Below are 27096 nucleotides of genomic sequence, written 5' to 3' on the forward strand. Positions count from 1 at the left end.
CCCTTTTTCTGTAGTTCTTGTCCTCGTTAGGGTCAGGGGGGCCCTGGCACCAATTTAGAGTTTTCCATGAACTTAAAAGCCACAGGGAGAACATGCAAACACCACACAGGAGGATAAAATTGATACGCAAACTTTGAATCTGAAATTGTGATGCAGAGGAGCTCACCACAACCAAAACTGGGTTGCCAGACAAATACTGTATTGAGGCGTTGGTAAATGTTGCCATCTAGTGGCCAATGATGCAATTACAGGCAGGTCGGGCTTTTTTTTTTATAATTCTCCAGCGAGGACAGTTTAAAATGTTTAATTAGTGAATAAAAAACCCATGTGGTGGCAGATCAGCAGTATAGATTTGTGAACAAATATTAAATTGACCAAATTTGGGAGATGTCTGTCCAACTGACAATCGTATTAATTATGTTGAATTAATTGGATGCATTTAATTGTGTAAATTGTAAAAAAAAAAAAAAAACACAAGTACATTATTTTAGTGTTACGTTTATTCATAACGGCAAAAAAACAAAATCAACTGTACATCCCCACAAAACTGCTGGTAAACACGCAACAAATAAACCTGAACTTATTTCTCTTGCTTTCCCTTCCAAAATATTTCACAGGCCCAGATGAAAGATGTTATGATGCCATGTTAAAAAACAAAACATACAAGAAAGAAAACCAAACCTTCTTCAGGAGTGTTGTGAACATACTTCCTGAGCAAGACATGAGAAACAATCATGAAAGCAGGCAGATTTTTAAATTTGTTTTTTTCCTAACACTCCAGAAAAATTCTCCTATTAAGTCACATGGATCTTGGCACAGTACTAAGGCAAAAAATGGTGGAGGACTAAACGTTTTAGGAGATCCGCTACATAAAAGTGCTTCAAACACTAAAAGTGATGAGTTGGAGCCGGGACATCAAATTATTCGAATATGGCGTCGAAAAGCTCAATTAAACTGGGATGCAAACATGTCGGTCATAATAAATCATCTTCTCAATAAGTGCAGGCACAATACCTGAAAACAGCCACATCGTTTTATGACCCAAATATTCAAACTTTTACAATTTAATGAAGGGTGTGTGAAGAAAAACGCGTCAGTAGACATAATAGTGCATTTTTACATTGGAGGACAAAACAAAACATTCAAATCTCTGCATTAGAGTACAGTAACTTGGACAAAAACACCATTTTAATATCATAAAAAAAAGTTACAAATATTATCATGCGAATGTGGCCACGATCTCATGCATCGCTATCAGGGCAAAAAAAAATAATTTAGATTGTACCAGGGTAACTATTACACATTTGGACAGAGTTAAAAATAACATTGTAAAAATAGACGCTATGAATGGCAGCACCAAATAGGCTCCGCCCCCTCACACACAATGTAACAGAAGTGGTCGCTGCTTTCGTGCAGCAACGCGAGATTTCAAATCTACTTTGTGAAGATGGCTTGTTGGCTTTTGGGCTTTGCCTTAATCTTCTAGTTGTGACTTTGCAAGTAGACCGTGTAAGAAGTTCAGAGGCACGCCGTGCCGTCTTGCAGCCTCGCTCGCAGGACCTTGGCAGCAGCAGCGGCAGCAGCATCAGTTGACTTCAGTGTGTTTATTTTGCGTGTGTTGGCTTTGGAGCGCGCTCAGTACGTCTCAGCAGGCCTCCTTGGTTTGACTTGGCACCTTGCACATCATCAAGATCTGCTTCAAGGCTTTCTGCACATCCTCGTCCATCTGACCCTGAAGTGCAATGCAAAGGACAAATTATCAATGAAAGCATAAATATTTAATTTCCCATCCATCCAAATATCTGATTATTGGATGTCTAAAATATTATCCTGACTAATTATTCTGTTCTGTTGTTTTTAAAAGTGTATTTCCCCCCTCCCCAAAACATCTCATGTTAAAACCTGTTCAATATTTGGTCAAGTAATGATTGCGCAATTCGAGCCAATTGGGAAGGGAACTTCAGCTTGCACTCTTTCCAAACACAAATAGAAGACAAACCGGTTGAATGTTTGTACAACATGTCTGCCAAGTCATTCACCACATCAAAAATGACAGGAAGCATTTTCAACCACATTCTAGTCACCAGTCTATTCAACAGTTAGCCTAGCTTCTTGCTAATAATGCGATTGACTGGTCCAAATGTACCCTTTTTTTTTTAGCTCCTCTAGATGGCACTGGCATTCTGTTGAACATTGGGTTAACCTAAATGGTGCCATCTAGAGGAGTCAAAAATACAACAACTGGTTCATGAATCACATATGAAGCTTCATTTACACATCACTAACTAGTGCCGGTTTTATCATGGGCTCATTGCGTTGGTCAATTGCAAATTTTAATGAGATGACTTTATGTACCTAATGTATTTTATTTAAATATTTTTATTTTAAATGGCGGGGGAAGAACTGTTTTTATGAACATAGAAGAACCTAGTACCTGAACAGCGTAAAGAAGATGCATCCTGTAGACTGAAACAATCTCATTGTGCTGCTTCTTGGACTCCTGAGATGTAAACAAAACAAGTGTGAGGGGAAAATTTAATGTCATGTAATGCGAAAGTTAAGCTAGGCTAAATCTTACAGCTAGTTGGAACTGCAACTGTTTGACTTGCTGCTGCATGGTTTCCAGCTGCTGGCTCTGCTGTTGTCTCTTGGAAGGTGATCCGGAGCTGTACGAGAGCTGCGAGAGGCTGTTTAAGGCGTCCTTTAGCTTAGCCACTTCCCGAGATAGGTCGTCTATCTGAGAGGGGATGGATGAGACGCATTAGCGTGACGAGCTTCGTCTGACCGGTTAAAAGCGACATACCCGCTTGTTCTTCTCCCTCTCGGAGGCCACGTGATTCTCCACCAGCTGCTTGAGCTGACACACAGCGTCCTGGGACTCTGCCAACCTGGAAGTCAAGCTCTGATTTTCTTTCTCCGTTGACGTCAGAACTTCCTGGATGGCCTCCCGCTCTGCTCGGTTGTCCCGCGCCTTTTGGTTGGAAGAAAATGGCCGTTAGTCATGAAAGCGGCATTGTCTTCTCCCCCCACTCCCGTCTTTCACCTTCTGCCAGGCGTCAGCTGCCTCCAGAGCCATCTCGTCCTGCTTTCGGAGGGCCTCCTGGAGCAGCTGCGTCAGGTGGTTCACCTCGCCCTCCAGTTGTTCTCGCATTTTAACGTGCTCCTCGCCAGAGATTGAATCCTCTGAGGTGGTGTCTTTCTCCATCGCTAGCCTTGAAGTAAACCACCAGATGGTTTCAAAAAGCTCCTCATAGAGTTTAACCGTTTGACCCAGATCAAACTCTCACCTGTTCTGGAGAGCGTCCAGTTGCAAGGTCTTGTGTTGGAGCTGCTCTTTCAATTCTTCCGACTGGCTTTCCAACTCTTTGATGGCGTTGCCGAGCGACGACATCACTTGAGCGTGGTCGGCGAGGGTTACAGAGCTTTGCGCCTGAAGCTCCGCCTCCTGCCTCAGCTGGGAAATCTCCTCCAGGGCCGCCGAGTACTTCTTCTCAGTCTCGGCGAGCAACGTCTGCATCTCCTCCAGTCGGTTCTGCATCTCCTGCTGCAGCTCCTCCGAGGGCGGCGACGGCGGCCGGCTGCTCTCGGCCAGCTGCTGCTGCGTGGCGCCGAGCTGAGCCCGCGTTTCGCTGTAGGAATGCGACAACTCCAGTAGGCGGCGCTGCAGCCCGCAAATGACTTCGTTGAGCTCAGACTTCATTTCCTCAAAATCTTTGGCTGCCGCCTCCACGGGAACTGTGCCCCTTAGAGCCTCCTAATTAACGACAATGAAAAGGGTTAGCCCCGCCTCTAACTCAGTCAGCTGATGATTCACGAGCGGCGGAACCCGCATACCTGAAGCATCCTGATCTCCTCCTGCGCCTCCTTATAGAGCTCCTCCATCTTTGCCGCCCTGGCCTCTTTCTCTTGAACGTTCCGTCTCTCTTCCTCGGCCTTCCTCAGCGCCTCCTCCAGCTGTCTCATTTTCTGCGTGGCGTTCTCATGCTGGCAGCCCGTCTGGACGAGCTGCCCCTTGAGCTGCTTGACTTCCTGCTCCAGCGCCGCCGCTCGCCGCTGATTGGTCAAGTCGCCGCTTCCCATCTGTGCTCTCAACTCGTCCGCCTCCTCCACGGCTTGGTGGTACCGTTCCTGCGTGTCGGTGAGCTTTGCCTGTAGCTCCGCCAGACTCTCGATCAACTCTTGCTCTTTTGCTTTCCCCCTCACGCTTCCCTCCTCGGCCATTTCTCCGCTCCTCTCGGGTTTCACCAGAGCCTGCAGCGAGCGGTTCTCTTTTCTGCTTTCCAGCAGCTTCATCTGGACGCTCTCGAGCGCCTGTCTGAGCAATCGGGTCTCCTCTTGGCTCCCTTCCTCCTCGATTCCGTCTTCCCGAGGTGCGTGGGCGGTGGACGGTACAGCTGCTGCTGGCTCCAAGTCATCGCGTGTGGAATGGAAGGAGGAGTTAGAGGTCATGCTGTCGGGACGGCTGGTTTCTTTCAGGTCCTCGGTTGCTTGGAGTGATGGGTGTTTCTGAAAACAGGCTGAACATAAACAGCTGTCCCAAAAAAAAATCACGCTTCTTCTCTAATTGTGCCTCTTACCTTAAAATTGCTGGCCAGTTGCTGGTTTTCCAAAGTCAGAGCGGTAATTTTGGCTTGAAGGGCCGAAACGAGAGCGGCCGACGGCGCGAGACCGGGTTGAACCTGTCGACGCATCACATACATTAGCGGCTGAAGACACTTGAGAAGCACGAGCTCGTCGGGACCACTGGCAAGTCAGCCGACAGGCAAACAAGTCCCGACGTGTCGCATTTTAGTTAGACCTCCACAAGAATGCTGAAGGTGAACAAGTTGAGCTCGAAACAGATGTCAGCTCTCGATATTCATGGAGACCAAATTTGAAGTGTTAAACTTCTCAAACGCATTGAAAAGTTAACGTAGCATCCACAATGTGAAAATATTTTCCTTAATATTAAAACGTGTATGCTAAGATCCATTTTTTTCCCTTTTTTGGCTCTTTCAAGGTGAGTATGATGTCACTCGTGAAGAAGAGATGGTTTTATCTAAACAGCTGACGCAGCGTTGTGATTACCTTCGGATCCAGTTCGTCGGCGTGCGTCGAGTCGTCCGTTGTCTCCAGCAACATGTTTGTCTGGTGGTTGCGCAGCCTCTCAAAGTCCTCTCGGACTTCATCGTCCTTCCACGCCAGAACGAGGGGGAGGGAGCAGTCGGGGGGGTGCGAGAAAAAGTGAAGTGGGAGTGGAGATTGGGAGAGGATAAGAGTCGAGGTGGGATCTCTTTTGTTGTACAGTTTTACGATTGTTAAAATTTTAGTACAACTCTGATGTCATGAGTGCTTTTGATCCTTACCTTGTCGTAGAATCGCTTTGGGGTGTCACTTTTGCTGGACGAGGGGGTTCCAGACATTGCAGGAGAAGACGTTCCAGACCTCTACAGGCGGAAAAAGTTGAAAGTCGTTTATCGTGTAACAAAGCCCAAGAGGTTGTTTGAACAAGATGTTTTTTTTTTTTTTTGCTTTTAGGAAAACTGCTCACAGAAAACAAGCTAGGCAAAAACTGCATACTAAGCTTCCAAATGTGTATTAATACAGAGTGCAGGATATTGATACAAGCAAGACCTACAGAGGAGACATGCATTTATTTACCTGCAGTGGACTAAGAGGAGGTGGAGGTGCTTTTCGTTTTTTGGGAGTTGTGATCCGTTCATCATTTAGCTTAGCTACTTGATCATGCTACAGGGGGTCAGCAAAAAGCCAAGAAGTGGAATAAGTGGTGGTTAGTTCAAGGAGGTTCGATCAAATTTGAGTTTAATTTTAACTAACAGGTTTACACAAATTGGGACTGTTGATGTAGAAAGATGTCGAGATCTTTTTTTTTTGGGTCATGTATGTATCGTATTTCCTCAAATAGTGGCCTCTGCCCTAATTGACACCATGCAAAGTGGAAAAAAAATTAAACCTCGTCTGTAAAACTGAAGTCAAGAGTTTAAAGACTTGCTGTATGCGGCACGGAAAGTCGCAGCCGAGATTTGAATCGTCAAAAACATAACCGAGCATCTTCCACAAAAACATACTATAAACAAATACATTATAATTTAAGGCGTCCCCTCTCATAAAAACCTGATTACACTCTGCTACCCCCACTATATGAGGAAACACCTGAATAAATCAATAAATGTAGGTAAAATATATTTTCTTTTTTTACAATTCACTTTGATTGATTTGTGTAAACACTGTTAAATGCATAGAATCTTACCGCAGGACTTAAGGGGGACCTGGAATCTGTAACATGTACAAAAGAAAAAAAAAGTTTTTAAAAAACTACTGAGACTCTCCACCAGATGGCAGTGTTGACTGCATTATTATCATCCAGTACAACTGTGCTTAAGTTCAAATGAAAGCGGGTCAACTAAAACACTCAAACTTTATTGATTATTTGCATGTGTGTTTTTGTTTCTCACCAGGGAGCTGCCTGGTCAGAGCAGCAGTGAGTGCAGCTCTGACCTCACAGTTGGCGGGCGATTTGGCGTAATGCAGGACATCGTGGCCATGCAAATCCACCGCTGACAGAAGAGCCCCTCTGTGAACCAGAACTTCCACGACAGCAACCGCATTGGACTCTGCGGCGAGCATCAATGCCGTCCTGCAAAGTGAGTATTCACAGTATAAGTGCGGTAGGAGTTTTTTTTGTTATTGTATTTGTGTGCAGGCCAAAGCCATGTCTAATATAAAATGGTTGCTTTAGCACCATCTTGGAGCTATTTTGAAGTGAGGGGTGGGGCTTTTATTTGTGAATTTTTCTTCATGGCAGCTTATTTTTTTATAGTAAAAATTAAAACCCTGAATATAAAACAACCAAATGAAAATGTTAGAACTGGGCTGCTGTTGTGCTTCCCTACCTGCCACCGTTGTCAGAAGTGCTGATTTCAGCGCCGCAGTCGAGCAAAGCGATGCACACTTCAGCATGGCCGTGTTTGGCTGCCAGGAGCAAAGGGGTGTGCCCGTCCTTTGGGAAGGAAAATAACAGCAGTGCCAACATGTCATACAGAAAAGGGAAAGAAAAAATCTGGATTCAAATACAGACTCGGGACTTGGACATGAGACACTACCCTTGGACATGAATGGTATGTTCAGTGACTGTGTGGTGAGAGAAGTCACGGAACTATGTGAGGAGAAAAAAAAGAGGTGAATGCGTCATGCGCTAATGCCCAAGTGAGGAAGAACACCGTTCCCTTTTCATAACATCTCAAAAGTTGAGGAGCTTTTTTTAGCATGGTGGACAATTTTTTTTATAACACAACCAATAGGAATGCTGAAACCAATACACTTAAATATAATAATGTATAAAATAGAAAATATAATTATATAAATGTAATACAAAATAAATTAGTACAGCAGCAGTCACAGAATGGATCTCAATAACTCGCCGAGTGTTTATTTAAAGTCGCGAGAACTCCTCAAACGTATGCAGACGAAAATAAATAACCTACACACGCCTTCATTAAATATCACGCGATCCACTCGGATCAAACCACAGGTATGGAACCGCCGCTGCGATGTAGACCGCAAGTCTGCGGCTGGTGAGTGTCGTTCCCACAGTACGCTGACCCCTGGGGCTCAGGCGCATACTCGTCGTACAAGCGAGGCACGTAACAATTTTTCTCAAAATCCACAAAAACAAATTTAATCAATTTGGGTGCGCAGCTGTGGCTCAGTGATTTATCGCCTGCCACTTATTTACTCATATTTTTGGAAACTGTACAATAGGTGGACAAAATGGAGGTACGTACGGCGTCTTTTAAGTTGATAGCACTTTTCAGTTCACACAGAAATTGGACAGTCTGGATCTTCCCACCAAGAGCTGCGGATGAAATGAGACAGTACATTTATTACAAAAGAGCATTCCTCAGAGCTTGCAGAAGTGGATCACACTGAGGAAAATAATTGAGAGGATTCTTTTGTTCCAACAATCCAAGATGAGCAATTTGTTTGATCATCCATTCGTCATTTTACGGCACAATCACTTAATTCTGGGAATAGCAGATGATTCAGGCTATATGAGCCCAAGGGCTTACAAAAAGAGAGATTTTCCCACAACCTGGTCCAAAATTTCCTCGTCAATAAATCAATCAAATAAATGTTATCCTTACCAGCATGATGCAAAGCGCTCCTTCCCGAGCCGTCAACTGCGTCAACAGGACATTTGCTCTGGAAAGGAAATAGGTTATCAAGGAGTTATGTTTTGGCAAGGGGAAAGCTCATTTTTTCCAAACGTCAGGGAGTCGTTTCGTTTTCTGAACAGCTTTAAAAAATGGCTGAAAATGTTGCTAGTTACCTGAATTAGCCTTTTGCAGCATTCTGTGTGGTTGTTCTTGGCTGCCAGGTGTAACGGGTTCAAACCTAGGGATGAGTTAAACAACATATAATTGTGAGTATTTCTATTTTATATTGTCTGTTAACATGTGTTGCTGCACCGTTTGTGTCCAAATATCTGCCGCGTAAGCGATGAGATCACGGCCACAGTTTTGCATTGTTAGCATAAAACTAGCAGACGCAAAGTGATCTTTTTCTTCAAAACATAGCCATTGTTGATGTAAAGATAAAAAGGTGTGCGCAGACACAAACCTGCAACGTCAGCAACTGTCGGGTCGGCGCCGTGCGAGAGCAGGGCAACCAGGCAGTCGGCGTGACCACGTGACGCTGCGACGTGAAGCCTGAATACAAAAGAAAAAGAAACTGGAAAATATGGACACATAGACCTCGGCCAAACTTGCACTCCATTTGCTCTTGTCGGTTTGTGAGTTAACAGGCTACTTTCTCATTCGTGGAGAATGACGACTTTCTATAAAACCGTTTCCAGCCCAATGAGCAAATTACACACATGCAGATTCCCTTTAATGTCGACAACACACACACAAATACCGCGACTATGCCCACATGCCTTCCGATCAGCTTTTTATCACCATGGCGATGCCATGGACTCGCCCTTTGTGCCGCTGTCTTGCACAGACTGGCCTGCCGCATTCTTCATAACGAACAAAGGTTGCGGGTATCTGCGAGCCTGTGTGTGTTTTCGTGTGTGTGTGAGAAAAGGTCAATGATGTGAACTAAACGCACGGCGCATTTAGTTCACCAGAACGCTCCAGTATCGACACCTTCTCCCCCGTATTGTGATGTTACTGGGTGATAAACACATGCAGGTCAGCGGGTGTTGTGTTGCAAGGGAAAAAGAATGAGGTCAAATATTTACATGGAGTTTTATCACCGTTTCAAGATGGCTGAGCCCCACTTTTGATCCAGTTATTAGGCTGGATGGTGCATTGAAGGTGTTGCAGGAATTTCTGGCAAGTAGTGGCTACAATCTCCCATTTTTGTGTCTGTTTAGGGGCTCAGGTGACGGGCATATAAATCGGACCTTCAAGAATCTTCCCCCATCTTTATTACTTACGCTGATTTGCCCTCGCTGTCAAGCTTTACAGGACTGGCGCCTTTCTTGGCAACAAGGGACGCCACCTTTTCCGCCTCGCCGTGCTCCACTGCAGCAAGCAACCGCTCGTCATTTTTGTTCCACTCGTTGACCTATGGAGGCATAAAGTGAAAGTGATTTAAAAATCCAGCATGGGAAGTTGTAGGATTTGGAGAACAAAAATAAATTCAATTTTCGAAATCTAAATTCAAAGGAAAGGAGATTCAGTCAACTAACAAAACGTTGCTAACACTTCGAGCCCCAATATGGACAGCTGGTTTACACACAAATGTCATCCTAGTGCCAATACTTAATGTGAGTCATGTTTCTCCCAAGGAGAGAAAGAGCAAGAGAATGTTTCTTTGGCTTAGCACAGGCCCACAAAAAATTTGTTCTCCTGCAAGCAATTTCCAGTTTGAACACATAAACACACGTTTACACAAAAGGGCACACTTTTTTTTTTGCAGGCTGTGAAGTCAAGTATGTGAGCACCATAGTTTTTAAAATTGAGTGAGAATAACAGAAGATCCTTAAGTCATCCAAATTTAAGCATGCAAAAATATAAACGACTATACAGTAGATGACGATAAGAGACCTGATAGCCCATTGACCTGCATCGTACTAACGTTGCAAACTCTTTGACTCCATAAATTGTTGTGCTGCACAAAGTGGGGCCTGTGCGTGCCAGCGCAGTATGCCAATATAAAGATAGACGGTGAAAATAGCCTCTGTGGCAAAGCCCCAAACGTAATCAGTAAGATACATTTTACACAGCGGGTGGAAAATTGGCAGGCGAGCCCTCGGATAGAATGACAACTAGCCATTGCTGCAGTGCAAACCACAGAGTTGACACGAGCCGGCGTAATGAATTGAAAAAAAAAAAAAACGGAAGAAATGCTGACTCGGGCATTGTCCGCCTTGATGTTCGGAAAAGTTATCTAGAGTAGTTGCTAAGATACGAGACTTGAAAGGAGTGACGAGGTGCGAGACTATTTCCAAGGAAACGTGAGATGAGCTATTTGAATGGCCAAGTGAAAAATAACAGTGTACCAAGACACAGGCAAGGGTCATGTTGAGGAGATAGATGGCCACCAGGTGTTCTACCAAGAGTGCCGTGAGCATTACGCTGGAACCGCCAAAGTCAAACACAATCTGTTCCGGTTATTATTTTCCAAAGTGGACTATAAAAATAATTATTTGAGAAGCTAACATTAGCGTATTTGGCTAATTTTACAAAATGGCTCTAACCGATTAGTCTATTAATTTGATAATCGATTATTTGTCGATTAATCGTCGAATCATTTTGACACCTAATGTGAACCGTCGAATGTGTGTCGAGGCTAAACTACCAGACTACCATATGCTTGCTGATCAAATAGAAATGTTTACATTACAGCGCTCATTACCGTGGCAGCGGTCATTAATCAAGTGTTATAAGGCGGACAAAAGATGTTTTACAACAAACAAGGCGCTTTGTTTACTTTGGTGTATTTCTCATATTTTCATTACGCTACCATTCTTTCGTTGTATTTATCATGGGGGGGTATATCTTATGCTAATTGACTCTCTGGTATAACTGCTAAGATAAAGATTATGAAAGGTGTCTTACCGGTCTATTAGAAATAATATTAAAAGTATCTTATGCAGCCATATTGTAAGCTCTCCTGGTTATTTACAACAAAATTGCAAAGTCGCACCCTGTTAGTCAATATTTTGATATGTTGATAGGAATTAGGCTTGATGCCAAAGTTCAGCAAGTACACAAGATTGTTTGAAAGAAGAGCACATCATTTGTTGCTGATTAACAGTAAACCGTTTGTGGATTGCCTGACATTTAGAAGAGATACTTGAGCAGAAAACAATGATAATGGCGGCTTAGCTAATAAGCTAAACAAAAGTGAAAGCAGCGTGACACCGATAGCATGAGACGACATTGTCACGGACAGGTTGAACTGGAGCGGAATGCGCTGCTCCACTTTCAGGCCTGTGTAGCGTCATGGTGAGGAGCCTGATGAAATAATCATTCGTGACTCAGCCCTCGTGATAAAAGTGAACAAAATGGCCGCTCAAGTATAAGTAGGTGCATTAAAACAGCAAATTGCTGGCAAGCTGTCGATCAGTAGTATATCCCGACTCTTTATTTACCTCTTCCTAAAGTATCGCTAAAATTTTCTCCACCCACTTTGCCTTGTGCGTCAAAGGCCGCTAAAACCGCAATGATATTGTAAACCGGTAACGTCTTTGTTCCTCTGTGTGTACTGGGAAATGGAATAATCCTCGCTTCCTTCCCAACGTTCTTTCTCTTTTAGTCGACTCGGTAAATGGGTGTGGACACGAGTCCTTCTTCCCCTGGCTGTTTTTAGCCAGATACTCATTAAGACACACGGAGTTTGCTGATAACACTATAAGAGTTTCCTGTTTGTCCAGACCAGACGCTAGCGCCAGGGACGAAAGTTTAGGAGCTGAAGAGATAGGGTGCAAGGAAGGAAGAAGAACATTGGAAAAGGAATGTGGAGGGATAAAAAAGCCCAAAAATTGTTTTCATTTAATGTTCAAACCGCAGGTTGATGTTAAAATCCAAAGAAAATATACACTTGGTAAAGCAGCCATGGATGTTTGTTTACCTGCTGGTTTTCGCTCAAACATGTTCGGCTAAGAACGATTTCTCGGTTTCTTTGAACACCCTCCATTCCATGAAGGAAAAATAAACACTGATGTGGAAACAGTACTTCCTGCGGCGCATGATTTTTTTTTTTTTTTTTTTACACCACTGTGATCACTGAGGGCAGATAGCGCTAGATGGAAAACATTTACTTTTCAAAGGCTGACATTTTTCTTCAAAATATGGGGAGAGCCATTTTTTTGTTGTTGTAAAGATAAAAAGTGTTGGTGGAGAAGTTAGAAACTTAATTTGGATTTTACTGACTTATTGTCAAAAGCTGTGCACAGTAGCGACAATTTATTTTTAATTGAAGTTAATTCCAGAAAGACAACAATTGGGAATAACCTTGTCGTTTTACCGGAAAATACTTTTCTTGGGAAAGAAGATGGCAGGACACGCGTATGTACGTACGGAAGAATCAAAGGAAATGAAAATGCCCAAGGAAAGCCTGAACACATTTACAATGTCGTTGGCCTTTGATCGTCTGCGCCTTGTAACTGCAAACGCCTTATCTGACACAAAGCAGATGTTCTCGAATGTCTCCAAACAATGCATCCATTTTTTTTTTGTCCTCGTCAGGGCACAGGCAAACAGACACAAATGGAAGAAACTGCTTATAAACAACTCGTGCCGTTCCAAGAACAGATCATGGATCTTATTGTGTTCGTTCGTCCGTCGTAAATCTATCACAATCTATTATACACGTGTAAATTCCAACTGGAGCCACGAAGCATTCAATTCCAGAAAAAAAAGCAAAGTATGTGTTTAAAACCGATTACAGCACATGTCCGGAATTGTTGCTCCAAGTCAAGACAACCCGGAGTTAAAAATAGTCGCCAGGCAACACTTCCTTTGGCTACAAATAGCCATTCCTGCCCTATAAATAAAACAAGGCTGAACTTGGAAATAAAACAGCATACTTAAAAAGGCTTGCTGATTAAAGCAACTATGACCCCCGAAGCTATTTTGATGCTTCATTTACATTAATCAGCACATGGAGTCAAAAACCATCCGGCATAAACAGGAAACAGGCTTCGTTCGGCCACTTGATATGCCGTAGCTGTAAATCTGTCATTTTTCGGACTTAAATCATTGGGTTCGACTAAATACACAGTATGGTAACTGGGGAGCAAAAACATTACAAGCCACAAATCAAAAGTGTCGCCAGCCAAAAGTCTCTCGTGAAGGAAATTTCTCATTTTTTTCAGGTGGCCTGAAACGAACCCTTCCTTCATCCACATCCTTGCCTGATAGATTGTTCCACTTTGGCCAAACTAAACAAGATGTTTGAACGGGAACGAAAGCAGGGAGCCAGACTCTTCCTTTGATTCAAGTACATGAAGAATAAAGAAATAATCGAGTCGGTTTTGAGCCCGATTCTCTCAGCCAAATATTTGACGGCTGTAACCAATCAGGAATCAAGTTACAATTATGGCAAAGCCTCAAACAATAGTAAGGACAGCTAGCATAGCAATGGCGCCACCAGAAAGACCGATTATCGACCAGACCGATTTTCAGCATATCGGCCTTCGGTTTTAAAGGGAACAATACTTTTATGGGATATTTTTAACTTCTGCATCACTGATGTTGTCTCTCCCCAAGCTGACTTTTGACTTACATAACCCCGCCTCTTTATCTGCTCCTGGCTATTTTGTAATGAGAAGAAAGGTATGCCTGGCTCCCAGTATGACTTCATGCCCTCAATGGAGTCAGACGATTGTCATGTTCACTGCATGTGGTGCCGTAACATTTTGTCCAAGAACAATCCAAACATGCCACAGCCAGACTTTGCATCATCACAATGGATGGGCCTTATCTACTGATTAAATGGCATTTGCGAGAAAGTCATAAACGTGATGATTGTTTTTCCATACTATTTTTTTTTTATACTTGGCATGTAGAGGCAATAAAGAATAACTGGAAGAAAGATCCTCTCTTCCATTTTAATTGGATCCACGTTTAACCCCCAAGTTTCTTGGAGTTGGTGATAAAAACTTTGCTGCGGTAATTGGGACTTCGAGGAGAGGCAACACGGTGGCTGTATTTTCAAAAGAATTATTTTTATTCCTGATTTCATTCTTGTTGTATACTGGTTTTATCATTATTTACATTCCTGAGCAAAGTGGTGATGCCGCGGATGTGCCCAACCGTCTTCTCCACTTGCCACAAATCTGTTAGCTTCTAAGCTAGCTGGTGGCTAACACCTCTTGTGGGATACATTTCGGCCACCGAAGCATTTAACTAAATAAATATTCATGGCTCCATCATGAAGGCAGAAGAAAGATTTAAGTAGCATCCATTTTTCAACTGGGCATGGGGTCCACATATTCAGCAGACCCACCCTCATCGTTATTTACAGGGGATTAGCTGTATATTACTTTTACTGCACTGCCTTTAATCTAGACACCGAGTTTATCAGGCTAGTTTGTTTGAATGAGGACATCTCTGTGGACTTTTTTTTTTTCTTCCCTCCCTTGTCTCCCTGGCTCAGATTTGTCAACACAGACACCCGCCCTTCCTCCCCCGGATTAACAAGGGTCTCTCCCTAAGGCTTTACTGTCACTCTCAGTATTAATACCCTTTTGCTGCACCCAGCCAGAATAAACTCAGACTGGCCACATTGAGTCCGACCGGGGCCAAATAAAACATTCCCTACCGGAGAGACGCTTCAGCTGCGTAAGAAACCATCAATATCTGAAGGATTAAACCGCCACAATGTGACGCTCTAAATCTTTAAGCTTCGCAAAGAATTGAATTTATGTGGTCTATATTTCTCCATAAAGTGCATTAAGAGTGTAATTCAACGCTCTTATCCCCCGCGGTGCACAAAGCATTCTATCGAAATGTTTTCAGATGATCAGCATGTGACCCAGTGCCTGGGCAGCGCCGCTTTATTTAACACAGCAGACATTCCATCACGCCTGATAAGGAGCTCTCCATTCCTGTAATATTTACACGGCTAAAATTAGGGAATTTACATTGTCGAATTGGAGCATAAATTTTGACATGTTTAGTCGTGCCCCCCCATATACACACTCCTGCAGATTAATTGATGCCATGGAACAGATGTGTGGAGTGACAGGAGATGTAATCTGTGCATCATTTACATCGTGACCATGTTTGTGGTTACAAACTACTGGTTAGAGTGGGGGGGGGGGGTTAATCCCACCTAGTCTGGCAGCTGTGGGGGCAGTTTTTAAATCGTGACAATGGACCAAGGTCTGTGCGAGGCTCTATTGTCATGTACACACAATGCAACAAAAGGCTGAATATATTAATAGGGAAAGTGTGTGCTTAAAAGCTAAGACGAAAAGGAGTAAAGAGCCTGAATATGAAGCTCATAGTAAATGGAGATTAGCTAATACAGTACAATCACATATTCAGTTTTCGCTCTTTTTATTATCCTAGCATCCAATTAAAAGGTGTCGGTGATAAATTGGTGCTTATGCACTGATAATTATGCTCCATATTTTTTCAAAGCGACAAAATTCATTCAATTACCCGAGTTGACAAAATTACATTGAAGAGTTAGCGTGGCTTTGTGGTTCTTTTTTGTTTAAAAAAAAAAAAAATGACCATCAGGCTTAAGCAAAGTGAACATGACTGTGAGGTATTTTCACGAGGTGAAAACCAGGAAAAGGCAATTTCTCATCATTATTACGGCTGTACGATTGCTCAAATGCTTCATGTCTGTCTCATTGTGGCTGTTTGCCAAACCCTATTCCCGTAAACCCAGATTACACGTCTGGTTGACCAAACACACACACGCACATTTTATTATAAACACTTTACAGTTGAGTAGACCAAATCCACAAACACATTGTCTCGAGCGCACACACACACAAACATAGACACACGTTCAACTGCACCAGACTCTGACTCATGTTGACCTTGCATGACCAAGTGTGATAAAGCTCCACACGTTCCTTTTAAATCCAACAAGCACTGAAAATTAGTGGGCAGGTTAAGTGTGACATAACCCAACTTGTGTACAGTCTGATTACATGTTAAAAGTTTCATACGGGAGGTCGGAAATTGAAGACCTGAATCGGAGGCACATTGACAGTGGTGTTAAAATAAATGTATAGATAAATTAATTATATCATTATAATAATAAATTGAATTTTGATTTCTGTAAAGACAAAATTACCAGGTTTTATTTTCAGGCCGTTTTATTTCAATTTGTGAGCATAGAATTGTGTTTCTTTGAATTGAATGCAAAGCAATGGACGCTCAGTGTATAAAAGGAAGAACAAAAGTGGGCCAATCCAAGTGCTCAATAGAACGTGGGAGTGACGGGTGCAAAGACACACGAGCGCAAACGGCTTTGCTCGTGTTTCTAGGCAACATTCACATCCCTGACTTTTTTTTTTTTTTTTTTTTCCTATGCTCAACTGGTTTATGTAACAGTCAGGATGGGCACCACTTACAAATGTTCCATCAATGTGCACCTTTTTGTGTCTACTGTAAATGCATGTTTTAGGACCGGTATGAGAAGGTGAGACAAACATTGAGATCTCGTGGCTGAATACCAAACAGGACATTTTTTTCTGAACAATGGATGTGGTTGTTCTCTCCCACATAGCAGATTGAATTGGCAATCATTTACTTTCGTCTGGCTGCATGCCCGGCCAAAATAGCGGGGATTCATATTTGGGGTTACAAGAAATGCCAAGAGCATCTGTCAAATTGCACATGGATTCTATGTAGAGTGGACGTAAAAGACACACACCGGGTTTAAGTGCCAAGTTTTTAAAGTTTAATAACACTGGACTAAAAAAAAATAATTTCAAAAAAATTCCACTAATACTGTAACATATAATCTATTTAATGTGACCTATGACTGTAACAATTGTCAGTTGTACTGAAAAAATAAATTTTAACTGGGATCACTGGCGGAGCTAAGGGGGGGGGGGGCCACGGGGCACAGACTCCCCACTCGAAATATTAGACCCAAGCCAGATCATTGACTTGTGAATATTTTGACCTGCCACATTTTCACGTGTCATCGATTAACCTGAAACAAATTTCTATTGGCTTTTTTTTTGCTTCCAGCAGAATCCCCAATATTTCATCAACTATTTCAAACTGTTTATCATTTCGCTCCTGTTCAAGATCATTAACACACACGCGCACACACAAAGCATGTGACTACTAATAAAACGGTGCTTCTGAATGGACCCCATTGTACAGTGAAGCCTCCGAATTGAAATGCCCCTAAATCGTGCAATGTGGAATTTGACCCACATATTTCTGGGAAAAATTGCCCACCATCAGCCAAAACTTCAACATCTCGAGACTTCAGCTCAGGGAGTAACTACATATTTACTCCACGTGGAAAGAAGGAAGTAATTAAGTCAAGGTCAGTATGAGTAAGCAACTTCAGGTTGAAAGTATGCGTTTGTTTTATAATACATTGTGTAATTTTCTTTATTGCGTTTAGTTTTGCAGTTAACTTTACAGGAGTGTGAATAAATTGTTTGTTTGAAGAACCTTGTAATATCAAGCTGCATAGCCCAAGCAAAGGGTGGACAAACGAGTATAGAATGTATAGGACAGGTGGTATCGGGTGTCGTTGTATCGGAGCATTTTTATGAGCACACGTAGGAGTACAGATGTATAGTATTGACCCAGTTTTGGTGCATTCCTTTTTTTTATGAGCAGCCTTTGAACGGTGCAATGGGTGAATTCGATTTACTGCTATCATACCTTCACACAGCAATTTTTTTTTTTAATCTCATCATTTTGTGTGCTCACAATTCAACATGACTTCTAATGTGAACGGAATTGAACATAGCCTGACTCAAAGTGGAAAAGGACTCCTCAAAAACATGACTCTTCATTTCTTTTGAGCCCATCATTTGACACAAAAAACATTCTTGGCCCTACTTGATCAACTTCCTCTTCAAGTTAACCAGGAACTTCCCGACTTTTCCTGTCTGCCGCTTAGCTCCGTTGCCGTCAAGACCACAGTGACAGCGGATGAGTCAAACACAGTGGAGACGCCTCACTTCCTGTCTGTGAGTGTTTGATACGTGATCGAGCCATTCTTCCCAAACGATGAATTAATCATCTGCAGGGTGAACCGAGCTAGTTGAGATCTGCACAACTGCGGCCTTTGCTGGAAACAAGCCCAGTACTCCCACACTTATGGTCCTCTTATTTGAATCACCGTGAGAAAAGTATGGTTTGTTTCGCACCGCTCCGACGCCATCAATCACGGCTTCTCGACCTCGTCTCCCGACTGTGACCTCATTTTTCTTTTTTTTCCTGGAGGTGCTACCCTTGTGGTGGCACCCGCAATTAAATCTGTCAAAGCACACCATGTCACATAGACCTTTTCCCATGTGTTTTGTGTTTACAAAAGCACGCAAGGGCGGAGGGGGTGGGGCTAAGTGGATTATACGCATATTATGATTCCAAACTGTTGACTTTATTTTGTTTTTCTTACAAAAAAAAAAAATTGCCCAGCCAAGAGGTGGCTATAAATCATCTAGAGCTGCCCAAGCGGGCATGTGCTCGCACTTCTGACTTAGTCACCAGCATGTGTTTTAGTACTTACATCAGTTTTCCTGAACTTGGCTTTAAGGCTCTTCATGTTCGGTCTAGTAGTCCATGTAGTTGTTCGCTCACTTACAGCTGGAAGAAGGAAGAAGCAGGAGGGGGGGAGGTTGGCACACATAAATGTTAAAGCCCTGAAATGTTATTTCTCCAACTTTTTAAATTGAGATGTCCAGCAGCACGATTCAATCAACATTTTCAATTTCTTCCCATTTTTACATTTTGCTTATCTCCCAAAAGTAACAGGAAGGTTCGAAGTAGACACAGCACATGCTATTCTAATTTGAACCTCACTGCAAATGGTTTCCAGCTTTCTATGCTTTCTTCCGATGTTCTAAATCACCTCCAAACCCTTGGGGATGCCTGGCAACCGTATTTTCAACTTCGTTCCCGCAAGCAAGCCCCCTTTTTTTTTTTTTTGGAGCCAAGAAGACCTTGTCCATGATTTACCTCTCAAAGTATCCCAATGAGCATTCCAGCCTTGTAACGAGGCTACTTTACTTTTGCAACTTTTGCATGCTAGTAATGCTAGGCTATTTGAATGTAACAGTGTTTGCCTCTTGAAATGGATACGGGGGGGGGGACATGGTTAGATTTTTATTAAGTGTGAGTGGGGGGCGGGCGCACTGATGTTGGGCACCACCAATTATGATAATATATTACAATTTTTATGTAAGGAAGAATATGGCTCTAAAGTACAGCCAGGTGCATTGGATAACACTTGTATGACAGTTATGAATGTTTAACGAGCTTTGCGTGAAGTTAACTTGCTTTCAGTTTTCTTAATAATAAAAGAGGTCCATTTGTTCCATTAAATATTTGCAGTTAATTCTCATTAAATCCTATCCTTTCATATTTTCATTAATAGTTTCAAAATTCTCCAGCTTAATTTCCCATTGAAATTTACTGGGAGATTTCTTTGCAAAATCATGTTTAAACATATTTCGTGCAAAAGGTTGACACTTTAGTGAGTTGATCATGTTGAAACAGCCTGTTCCAAGAACAGATTAATTCAAATTCTATTGTGGTTCATGCCACTTAAATGCCTGGTTCAACATTTGCGCAATTATCTTGAGTAAACATGTTTGCAGATGTATGTACTCTTAAGAATCCACCAACATGTTAAAGTTGCCAGCCTTTTGCATTGTGCCTGCTAAATGCAGTTTCCCGTTAAAGACGAGCACTCCTAAAATAGCGAAAGGCGCGCGACGTGCATCTTTGTCACCCAAACACTTGATGAGCACAAGACTACAGCAAACTACTTTAAATTGCATGCTGTCAATTTGCAGGGAACGCGTACTTACCCTTTTTTATGGAGTCGCACAATCGGCTGGGGGTTCTCCCAAAAAAAAAAAAAAAGGGATTAGCTAGCGAACAGCGAGTCGTTGTTCTGCTGCCGCTCGAGTGGGAGGATGCAAGAAAGCTGAAGAAAACAGTGCGGGCGGATCGACCCACCGACACACTGGCCTGGCTCGGCCCCGGCCGCATACATTAAAAGTTGGGGCTGTTCCTGGATCCCCTCCCTCCCTCCACACACAAGGCTGTTGGATGCCGCTGGAGTGTGACGTCACGAAGGATCGAGCTCTCGTGACCGAAATAGGGGGGTGGGGACGGCCACTGTGGGGTTCGTGTCCTCCATTGTACTTCATTCATAAGCTGCATGGAGGGATTTTGAAGAAAACTGACTCATTTCAAACGTGTGTTAAAAATTGCACCTAAATGTTGAAGAAAACAGTTCTTTATTTCTGATCACTCGTATGTCAAAGCTCACTAGTTATGAGCAAGCTACCGTACATTTCATTTTGAAACTGAGTTGGTGCATGTCGGTCTGTGGTGCAACCACAGAGTAGTAAAAAAAAAAAAAGTATCAATGCAAGCAGCAACGTGTCAAAGCTCTAAGGGTGCTGCAATGTGTTGATCTGATTTGGCAAACTCGGATAAGGGCATGTTGCAACCTTACAATTTGTCAGACAAAAGCAAATAGGAATGTGTTTTGAGTGTAAATATATCATTAAAAGGAGAAGGAGAGAACTCCCAAATACAAATACTGTAATTTAACTGTAATTTGCAGCGGAAAATGATGTATTTTTCTTCTTCTAACGCATTCTGTCATAATCTAAATTATTCTTATAGAGCTGGTTATAACTGTTGAGTGACGGACATCAACACGGTTCTCACGGTCTTTTGAAAGAAAGACACTGACCTCTTGTGGCTGTTTTAGTCAGTGCGTCTGCTGCAACACATCTGATTCGGGTCATGTACATTCTTCGAGGCAATTGTAATGCTTCACCCTAAATTTGACTATTATTTTTATGATGGGTGACTAATTTTGAACAGAAGTCAGGAAAATTGTGGAAAGCTTTTGCTGCACACATTGTGAAGGGACTGATTGCTTCCGTCCGCCTTGAGTTTTGTGACAAAGATTTCAAATTAAAATATATAAGGATATTAAATCATTAAACTGTTTCGCTATAAAATGACAGATTGAAAATACGATTGACGGATTGTATGAATGTTTAATCTAAAAGATGACTAGACTTTAGGTGAATCCAGAAACACTAGTTTGTCGGCACTTGATTGCGAAAAGTAATAATCAAAAAGGTCGAAAATATTAGCACAAGCAAGCAGAATATATGTATAAAAACGTTGTGTCAAACACAGCAACTTTTGCAGTTGTAAAAATTGTTTGTTTGACTGTCGAAGAAACAGGAAGTCGTAGCAGTGCATTATTTCATTGTGGTATTACTCTTTGGTGTCCGAGCGACTTCCGGATATATCAAAACAAATACTTTCAGTGGCGTTCGTCATATTTAGCGCCACTTGTCACCGCCAGACGCCACCCAGTGCGGCCCGATCATGTTTAAATCGTGTTTTATTTATATGTGCGGATTATTTTCGTTTTTAATTCTCCTTCTGGGCATCGCGCTGACATTGTCTAGTGTTTTTCCCAAACTAGTGGACTCCGTGGCCGAAAAGGTAAGCGATCACGAACAGCATCTTTTGATATTTTAGGAGCCATGCGACTATGGTAATTGCGTAATATCAAATGTGACGCAAATGATGATCCCGGTGTGGTAAAATTTATAACTCAAAATAGCGCCTTGGTTGTTTAATCCTCCGCTGGCCTATTTTTGTTGTGAAGTACTGCCATACCCATGTGATACCATTTTGGCTTGCTCAGCATCTCAAAATGTCCTTTTTGTTACAGTGACCTTTGTTGCTGTTGTACTAATGTGGCCCACACAACTGTAGTCAAATTCCTCCTGTGTTCTTTCCCACTTGGCCCAAAAAAATCAGAATCTGATTCTTTTTTTTCCTTTTGTTTTTTTAATGAAACGTCACATTTTCTCAATCAAATTTGAACGTCATTCTGTGCGCCCCACCCTAAAAGGAAATCGTGTTGAAGAATGGCACTGATGCCTTCGATGCTTGGGCGGATCCACCGGCACCGATCTACATGCAGTTTTATTTTTTCAACCTGACCAATCCATTGGAGGTGCTGGATGGAGACCGGCCTGCTGTGCTGGAGATTGGACCATACACTTACAGGTGAGAGTGGAAAAAATGCACAACATAATACAGGGCACCAGTAGACAGTATTGAAGACTGTCACTTAATTGGTAGAAATGGAAGTTTATTATATCTTTTACTACAAATCTTTGTCAGTCTGTTTCATATAGTTCTTAAACTCATTAAATTGCTCAGAATTACATTAAGTACAAATGGTTTAAGCATTTAACCAGCAAAAATGTGAATACACAAACTGTTTCAGTGGTTGCATTTTGATAACACAATTTTGTCAGCTTGTTCTGACTCAAAATGAAATATCCCAAAATAATTGCTTCTTTTGTTTTTGTTTCATGTGTAACCGGTTGAGACGTGTCTGTAACCCACTTCTTTTTGTTTAACCCAGAGAGTACCGACCTATGGAAGAAGTCACCTTTCAGGATAATGACACTAAAGTTGCAGCGGTCAACACAAAAACATACATATTCCAACCCAACATGTCACGGGGTCCGGAGAGTGACCTCATCAGGACTATCAGCATCCCTGCCATGGTGAGCGTCCCTTGACACTTTTGCTCACAAACTGCAATCAAAATGAAAAAAAAAAAATCACTGTTATGTCTCTGCTTAGACGGTGATGGAGCGCTTCAAGGATGACGCTCTTTTTGCCAACGTGATCTCGGCATACATGAAGGAAAAACAAATAGGCCTGTTTACCACTCGGACTGTGGGAGAGCTCCTGTGGAAATACGAAGACCCTCTCCTGAAATTCATTAACACTTTCAAACCTGACATAGATCCTAATTTTGGACTCTTCTATAAGGTTGATGAGGATTTACATCATGAAAACTAATCAAGTGTTTCATTTATTTTGTGTGTTTTCTTGACACCTTTTGCGATGTGATTCTAGAGCAACGCCAGCAATGATGGAGACTATGTGTTCCTCACAGGCCAGCAGGACTACAAAGACTTTGCTCGAGTAGATACTTGGAACAATCAAAGGTTTTTGTGCCCACTCAACATACTTCTACCATGACTCATTTACATCCAATCAGTGACTATTTGATTGAATCAAATGACTCGTATCAGTGTTACGAATCCTCGTTCGATTGGTGTGAAGTTAAAATCAATGTCTGGTTTCAAGATTAGAGATTTGTTTTCTAAACGAGTCATCTACGTGTTCTTTCTTGAACCTAAAAACTCCATGAACAAATACAAATGTAGATCCAAAATGTTTATTTATGCCTGCAGCTCGCTGAATTGGTGGACGTCTGATGAGTGCAACATGATCAACGGAACCAACGGCGCCTCTTTCCATCCTGTCGTCACTAAGGATGAAATACTCTACATGTTCTCCTCGGACCTGTGCAGGTGACTCAGACAACACTGTTGCACTTTAATTACTATTTTGGGTGACTTTTAGTCGAAAATCCTCAAAGCAACAATGTACGTGAAGATCAAGTGTCAGATGACTGATGCATCTCAAAGTCGTCTCTTCCCTCGTCTTATCTTTCTGTTTGGATTTTAGTTTGGAAAAGTCTCCTTCTGCAATATACAAAGTTAATCATTACAGATTTGGCCTGGCTCGTTAACTGCTTGAATGTGAGCCTTGTTTGCGTATTGCTTATGTAACATTCTCTAAAACCATTCCTGTGTGCTTCTTACTGAGATTCCTAAACGAGCAATTTCAAAGAGGAATCCGATAAGATTCAGCGAAATACAAAGGTGAAGAAAAATGTAAACATTGTATGTTTTCGGGCTACTTGTTCATAGAGGATGACTTAAGAGGAGCGGACTGTACCAATTTTGATCTTGGGAGGGGGGGTCGAAGTTATTTTCTGTTTCATGTTAAATTATGTGAAACAAATGAATTAAACATTTCTTGATGGGTGATTTATGCTCACACACATTTTCTTCATCCAAGTTTGTTTTTTTTGTAAGCATCTAATAATAACCTTAAAAGTTTGATTAGAACTGAGCTACATTCATAAATGTCATCCTCTCTCTCAGGTCTTTGTACGCTGTGTTTGAGAAGGACGTGACGGTGAAACGAATCCCCGGCTATCGCTTCACTCCCCCCAGCCAGGTTTTCGCCAACTCCTCGGTGAACCCATCCAACACGGGCTTCTGCGTCCCCGCCGGCAACTGCCTCGGCTCGGGCGTCCTTAACGTCGCGCCGTGCAAACAAGGTGGGGGAATTTTTTTTTTTTAAATCCCATTTCCTTGATAACCGGTTTATCTTGCGCTGTGTTCAGGTGCTCCCATCATCATGTCCTCGCCGCACTTCTACCAGGGCGATGAGAAATTTGTGCAGGCCGTATTCGGCATGAGACCCAAGAAGGAGTATCACCAAACCTTTATCGATATCAATCCGGTTCGACATAAACTTCCCTTTACACACTCATTTCTAAAGTTTCCTGGTTCACTGTGAATGTGAGAGTGGATGGTTGCTTGTACTGTAGATAATCCAGTAGCTCTTATGTCAAGAGTTTATTGTCCTTTACGACAATAAAGTTAGCAATAATTAAACGTGCCGCCACGTAAACTTTGCGTTGGCCCTCTGAACTTTGATACGAACTTAGCAGGTTGCACCCTAAAGCAGCTCTACTGTTTGTGTAGTTCACAAATTAAGTTGAAACATAATTGAAGGAAAGTATTTTAGATGAATGCTCGATTGTGGGGATGCACTTTTGCTGAAAGTATTTGCAGAATAATTCTGAGGGCCCAGAATAAGATCAGATAAGATATTGCTTTATTTGTCCAAATTCCAGTATACAGCTGTCAGCTGTTTAAATATTTATTCATGCATTTATTTTATTTATTTATTTTACTTGCACTCAAAAAAAAAAAAAAAAAAAGATATGTGTGACAGACGAACTGATATTTTGCAGCTCACCGGAGTCGTCCTGCAAGCTGCCAAACGTCTCCAGGTCAACGTCTTTGTGGAGAAAATGGACAGATTCAGGTGAGCAAGTCGAACGCATGCTTTGTCGTTTTTGTCTTTTCTGTTTTTATTAGCACTTGATCATTTTCTGGACACATGTAAGGAGAGCTTGCCAGTAATTCTAATGCCAGCATCATCATTATGAATGGACTTTGTTCCATTAGTGTTTAGCTTGAAGCAAACAAAGATAAAGATCGTGATGTATGAGAAATAGCATAATATGCCTTCACATAGAATCTTAAATTCTAAAATTTTGATAATTATTGCAATAATAAAATAATAATGAGCAGCTATTTATCTTGTTAACTTCCTCTTGTAAAGTGTATTTGTGTGCTACTATATATCTAGACAAGCACTACATAAAAGTGTATTTTTTTTTCCTGATTTCTCAGCCAAACAGGAAACGTAAACTCGGTGATCTTCCCTGTCCTCCACCTGAATGAGGTAAACACACACACCTGAGCGTATCATAATACTGACAAAAGGTCAGAGAAGTCAAAACGATCCCCACCTGTAACCCTCGTGGCGTCCTCAGAGCGTCGTCATCGATGATTCATCGGTGGCCAAGCTGAACGCCGTGCTGATGGAGCAGAACGTGCTGATAAACATTCCTTTCATACTGATGGGGATTGGCATCCTCCTGGGCGGAGTCTTCATGCTCCTGGTGTGTCGCCACAAGATGCCCGAGGTGACTCACTCACTCACACTTGATCGCTTGAATAAAAAAAACATATATATTTTGTCCTTAATTTAAATATGCATTGTCAAAAAAAAAAAGTACAGCTTGTGAGTAGATTAATAATAAGAAGGATTTTTTTTTTCAGAGTACCCCTGCAGAACGGCAGCCGCTACTTGCGTCATAAACAGGAAGTGGCAGGCAGCACAGCGACAGGTTTTCCCATCGTACCTAACCCAAGTGTTCCGTGAATCGGCATCTTATCAGGTTTGCTTTTGTGTTATTCTCGGTCGACTCAACCGAGAACTACTGAACTAATCGAACCTCCGTGCAATCTTAATGACGACGTGTATTTTTATTTTTTAACTTGAGCCTACTCACTTCTGCAATGGAGACTTTTTACAGTCAAGTGTTAGAACTGCCACCCCACAAAGTGAGTGCTAGCCATCAAACTGCGTTAAAAAAAATATTTTTTAATGCACATAAAATGGCAAGTGAACTACAGTTCAGTGATCCTGGAATAATAATATTGCACACTAACAACATAAAGGGAAGCTTTTGTTTGTTTGTTTTCCCCTAATTCCAAATCCCCAGTCCGCCCAAATCCCCTTGATGAAATGTTACAACCATCTTGGTTGTTGTTAACTTTTTTGCTAGCTCACTGCTAGAAATGCCGCTAAAAATACTGCTAGAAATTTTGCCTGACTGTTCACAGGGGTGTCAAACTCATTTATGTCTCGTGCCGCATTGTCGTCATAGTTTCCTTCGGAGGGCCATTATGATATTTTAAAAAGATAATTTTTAAAACTGAACACAATTTGCAATTTTAATAATGACACATTGATGCATAATTTGTCTTTGCGGTCCACATAAAATGATGTGGCGGGCCATATCCGGCCCCGGGCCTTAAGTTTGACACCTGTGTTCTAGTAGTATTAGTATCTTTTCAACTGGACTGCATGAATTAAGTTACTGAATAACACAAATGATAAATAACCACTCGCAGCTGTCATCATAGTGTTGTCGTGTTTTTTGTGCAGTTAGTCGGAAAAGAGAAATGTGTTTACATGCGGCTATGTCAGCTCATTAGGTCCGCCTATTAAAGAATTTGTCATTTGCCGTAAAGCAGAGTTCAATAATAAAGTTGTTGTGCTTCACAATAGTATGCTGTCAATCAAATTTATGCTTGTGATGGTACTCAGTATGCTTATAGGAAATTTGCCACAAAGAAGAATCCATTTTATTGTTATGATATACAATTTTGCAGTTTAGCCTTGATGGTTAAAG

General features: G+C 42.0%; 2 protein-coding genes and 1 long non-coding RNA gene across 5 annotated transcripts in view; 2 read left to right on the top strand and 1 right to left on the bottom strand.

Annotated features, from left to right (window-relative positions):
• LOC148389772 (uncharacterized) overlaps positions 1 to 15400 on the top strand; it is a 37981-nt gene extending 22581 nt beyond the window's left edge. The window contains exons 3-4 of one of the 2 annotated variants that reach the window (XR_015861679.1): positions 6459 to 6644; positions 13331 to 15400. This is a non-coding gene — a long non-coding RNA (uncharacterized LOC148389772). Of the gene's footprint in view, positions 1 to 6458; positions 6645 to 9379; positions 12731 to 13330 lie in introns of those variants that run through there. The other variant, XR_015861680.1, reaches the window with a different exon arrangement.
• On the bottom strand, positions 483 to 20194 carry rai14 (retinoic acid induced 14). 2 transcript variants are annotated; one of them, XM_088391894.1, is made up of 21 exons: positions 19988 to 20077; positions 18685 to 18761; positions 9443 to 9573; positions 8620 to 8708; positions 8330 to 8394; positions 8145 to 8202; positions 7785 to 7855; positions 6894 to 7000; positions 6456 to 6637; positions 6251 to 6276; positions 5641 to 5727; positions 5346 to 5426; positions 5068 to 5172; positions 4578 to 4679; positions 3835 to 4506; positions 3288 to 3754; positions 3044 to 3212; positions 2804 to 2971; positions 2579 to 2737; positions 2435 to 2500; positions 483 to 1732 (listed from the first exon to the last, which is right to left on the bottom strand). In XM_088391894.1, exons 2-21 carry the CDS (start codon positions 18718 to 18720, stop codon positions 1646 to 1648), a joined length of 2928 nt encoding a protein of 975 aa, XP_088248020.1. In that variant the 5' UTR covers positions 18721 to 18761; positions 19988 to 20077; the 3' UTR covers positions 483 to 1645. The 2 variants fall into 2 exon arrangements, with proteins under 2 accessions (XP_088248020.1, XP_088248019.1); XM_088391893.1 differs by lacking the exon at positions 5641 to 5727 and having other exon boundaries at positions 19988 to 20194.
• Positions 20195 to 21429: 1235 nt separating this feature from the next.
• Positions 21430 to 26971, top strand: scarb2c (scavenger receptor class B, member 2c). Its single transcript, XM_088392478.1, has 12 exons — positions 21430 to 21659; positions 22075 to 22232; positions 22597 to 22741; positions 22821 to 23012; positions 23100 to 23191; positions 23441 to 23560; positions 24200 to 24378; positions 24445 to 24563; positions 25081 to 25154; positions 25526 to 25577; positions 25669 to 25821; positions 25958 to 26971. The coding sequence occupies exons 1-12, from the start codon at positions 21540 to 21542 to the stop codon at positions 25994 to 25996; spliced, it is 1443 nt and encodes a 480-aa protein (XP_088248604.1). The 5' UTR covers positions 21430 to 21539; the 3' UTR covers positions 25997 to 26971.
• Positions 26972 to 27096: the final 125 nt, after the last annotated feature.

Source organism: Syngnathus floridae, chromosome 12 (assembly GCF_059516105.1).
Source record: "Syngnathus floridae isolate MCC-2025c chromosome 12, RoL_Sflo_1.0, whole genome shotgun sequence".
Classification (NCBI taxonomy): domain Eukaryota; kingdom Metazoa; phylum Chordata; class Actinopteri; order Syngnathiformes; family Syngnathidae; genus Syngnathus; species Syngnathus floridae.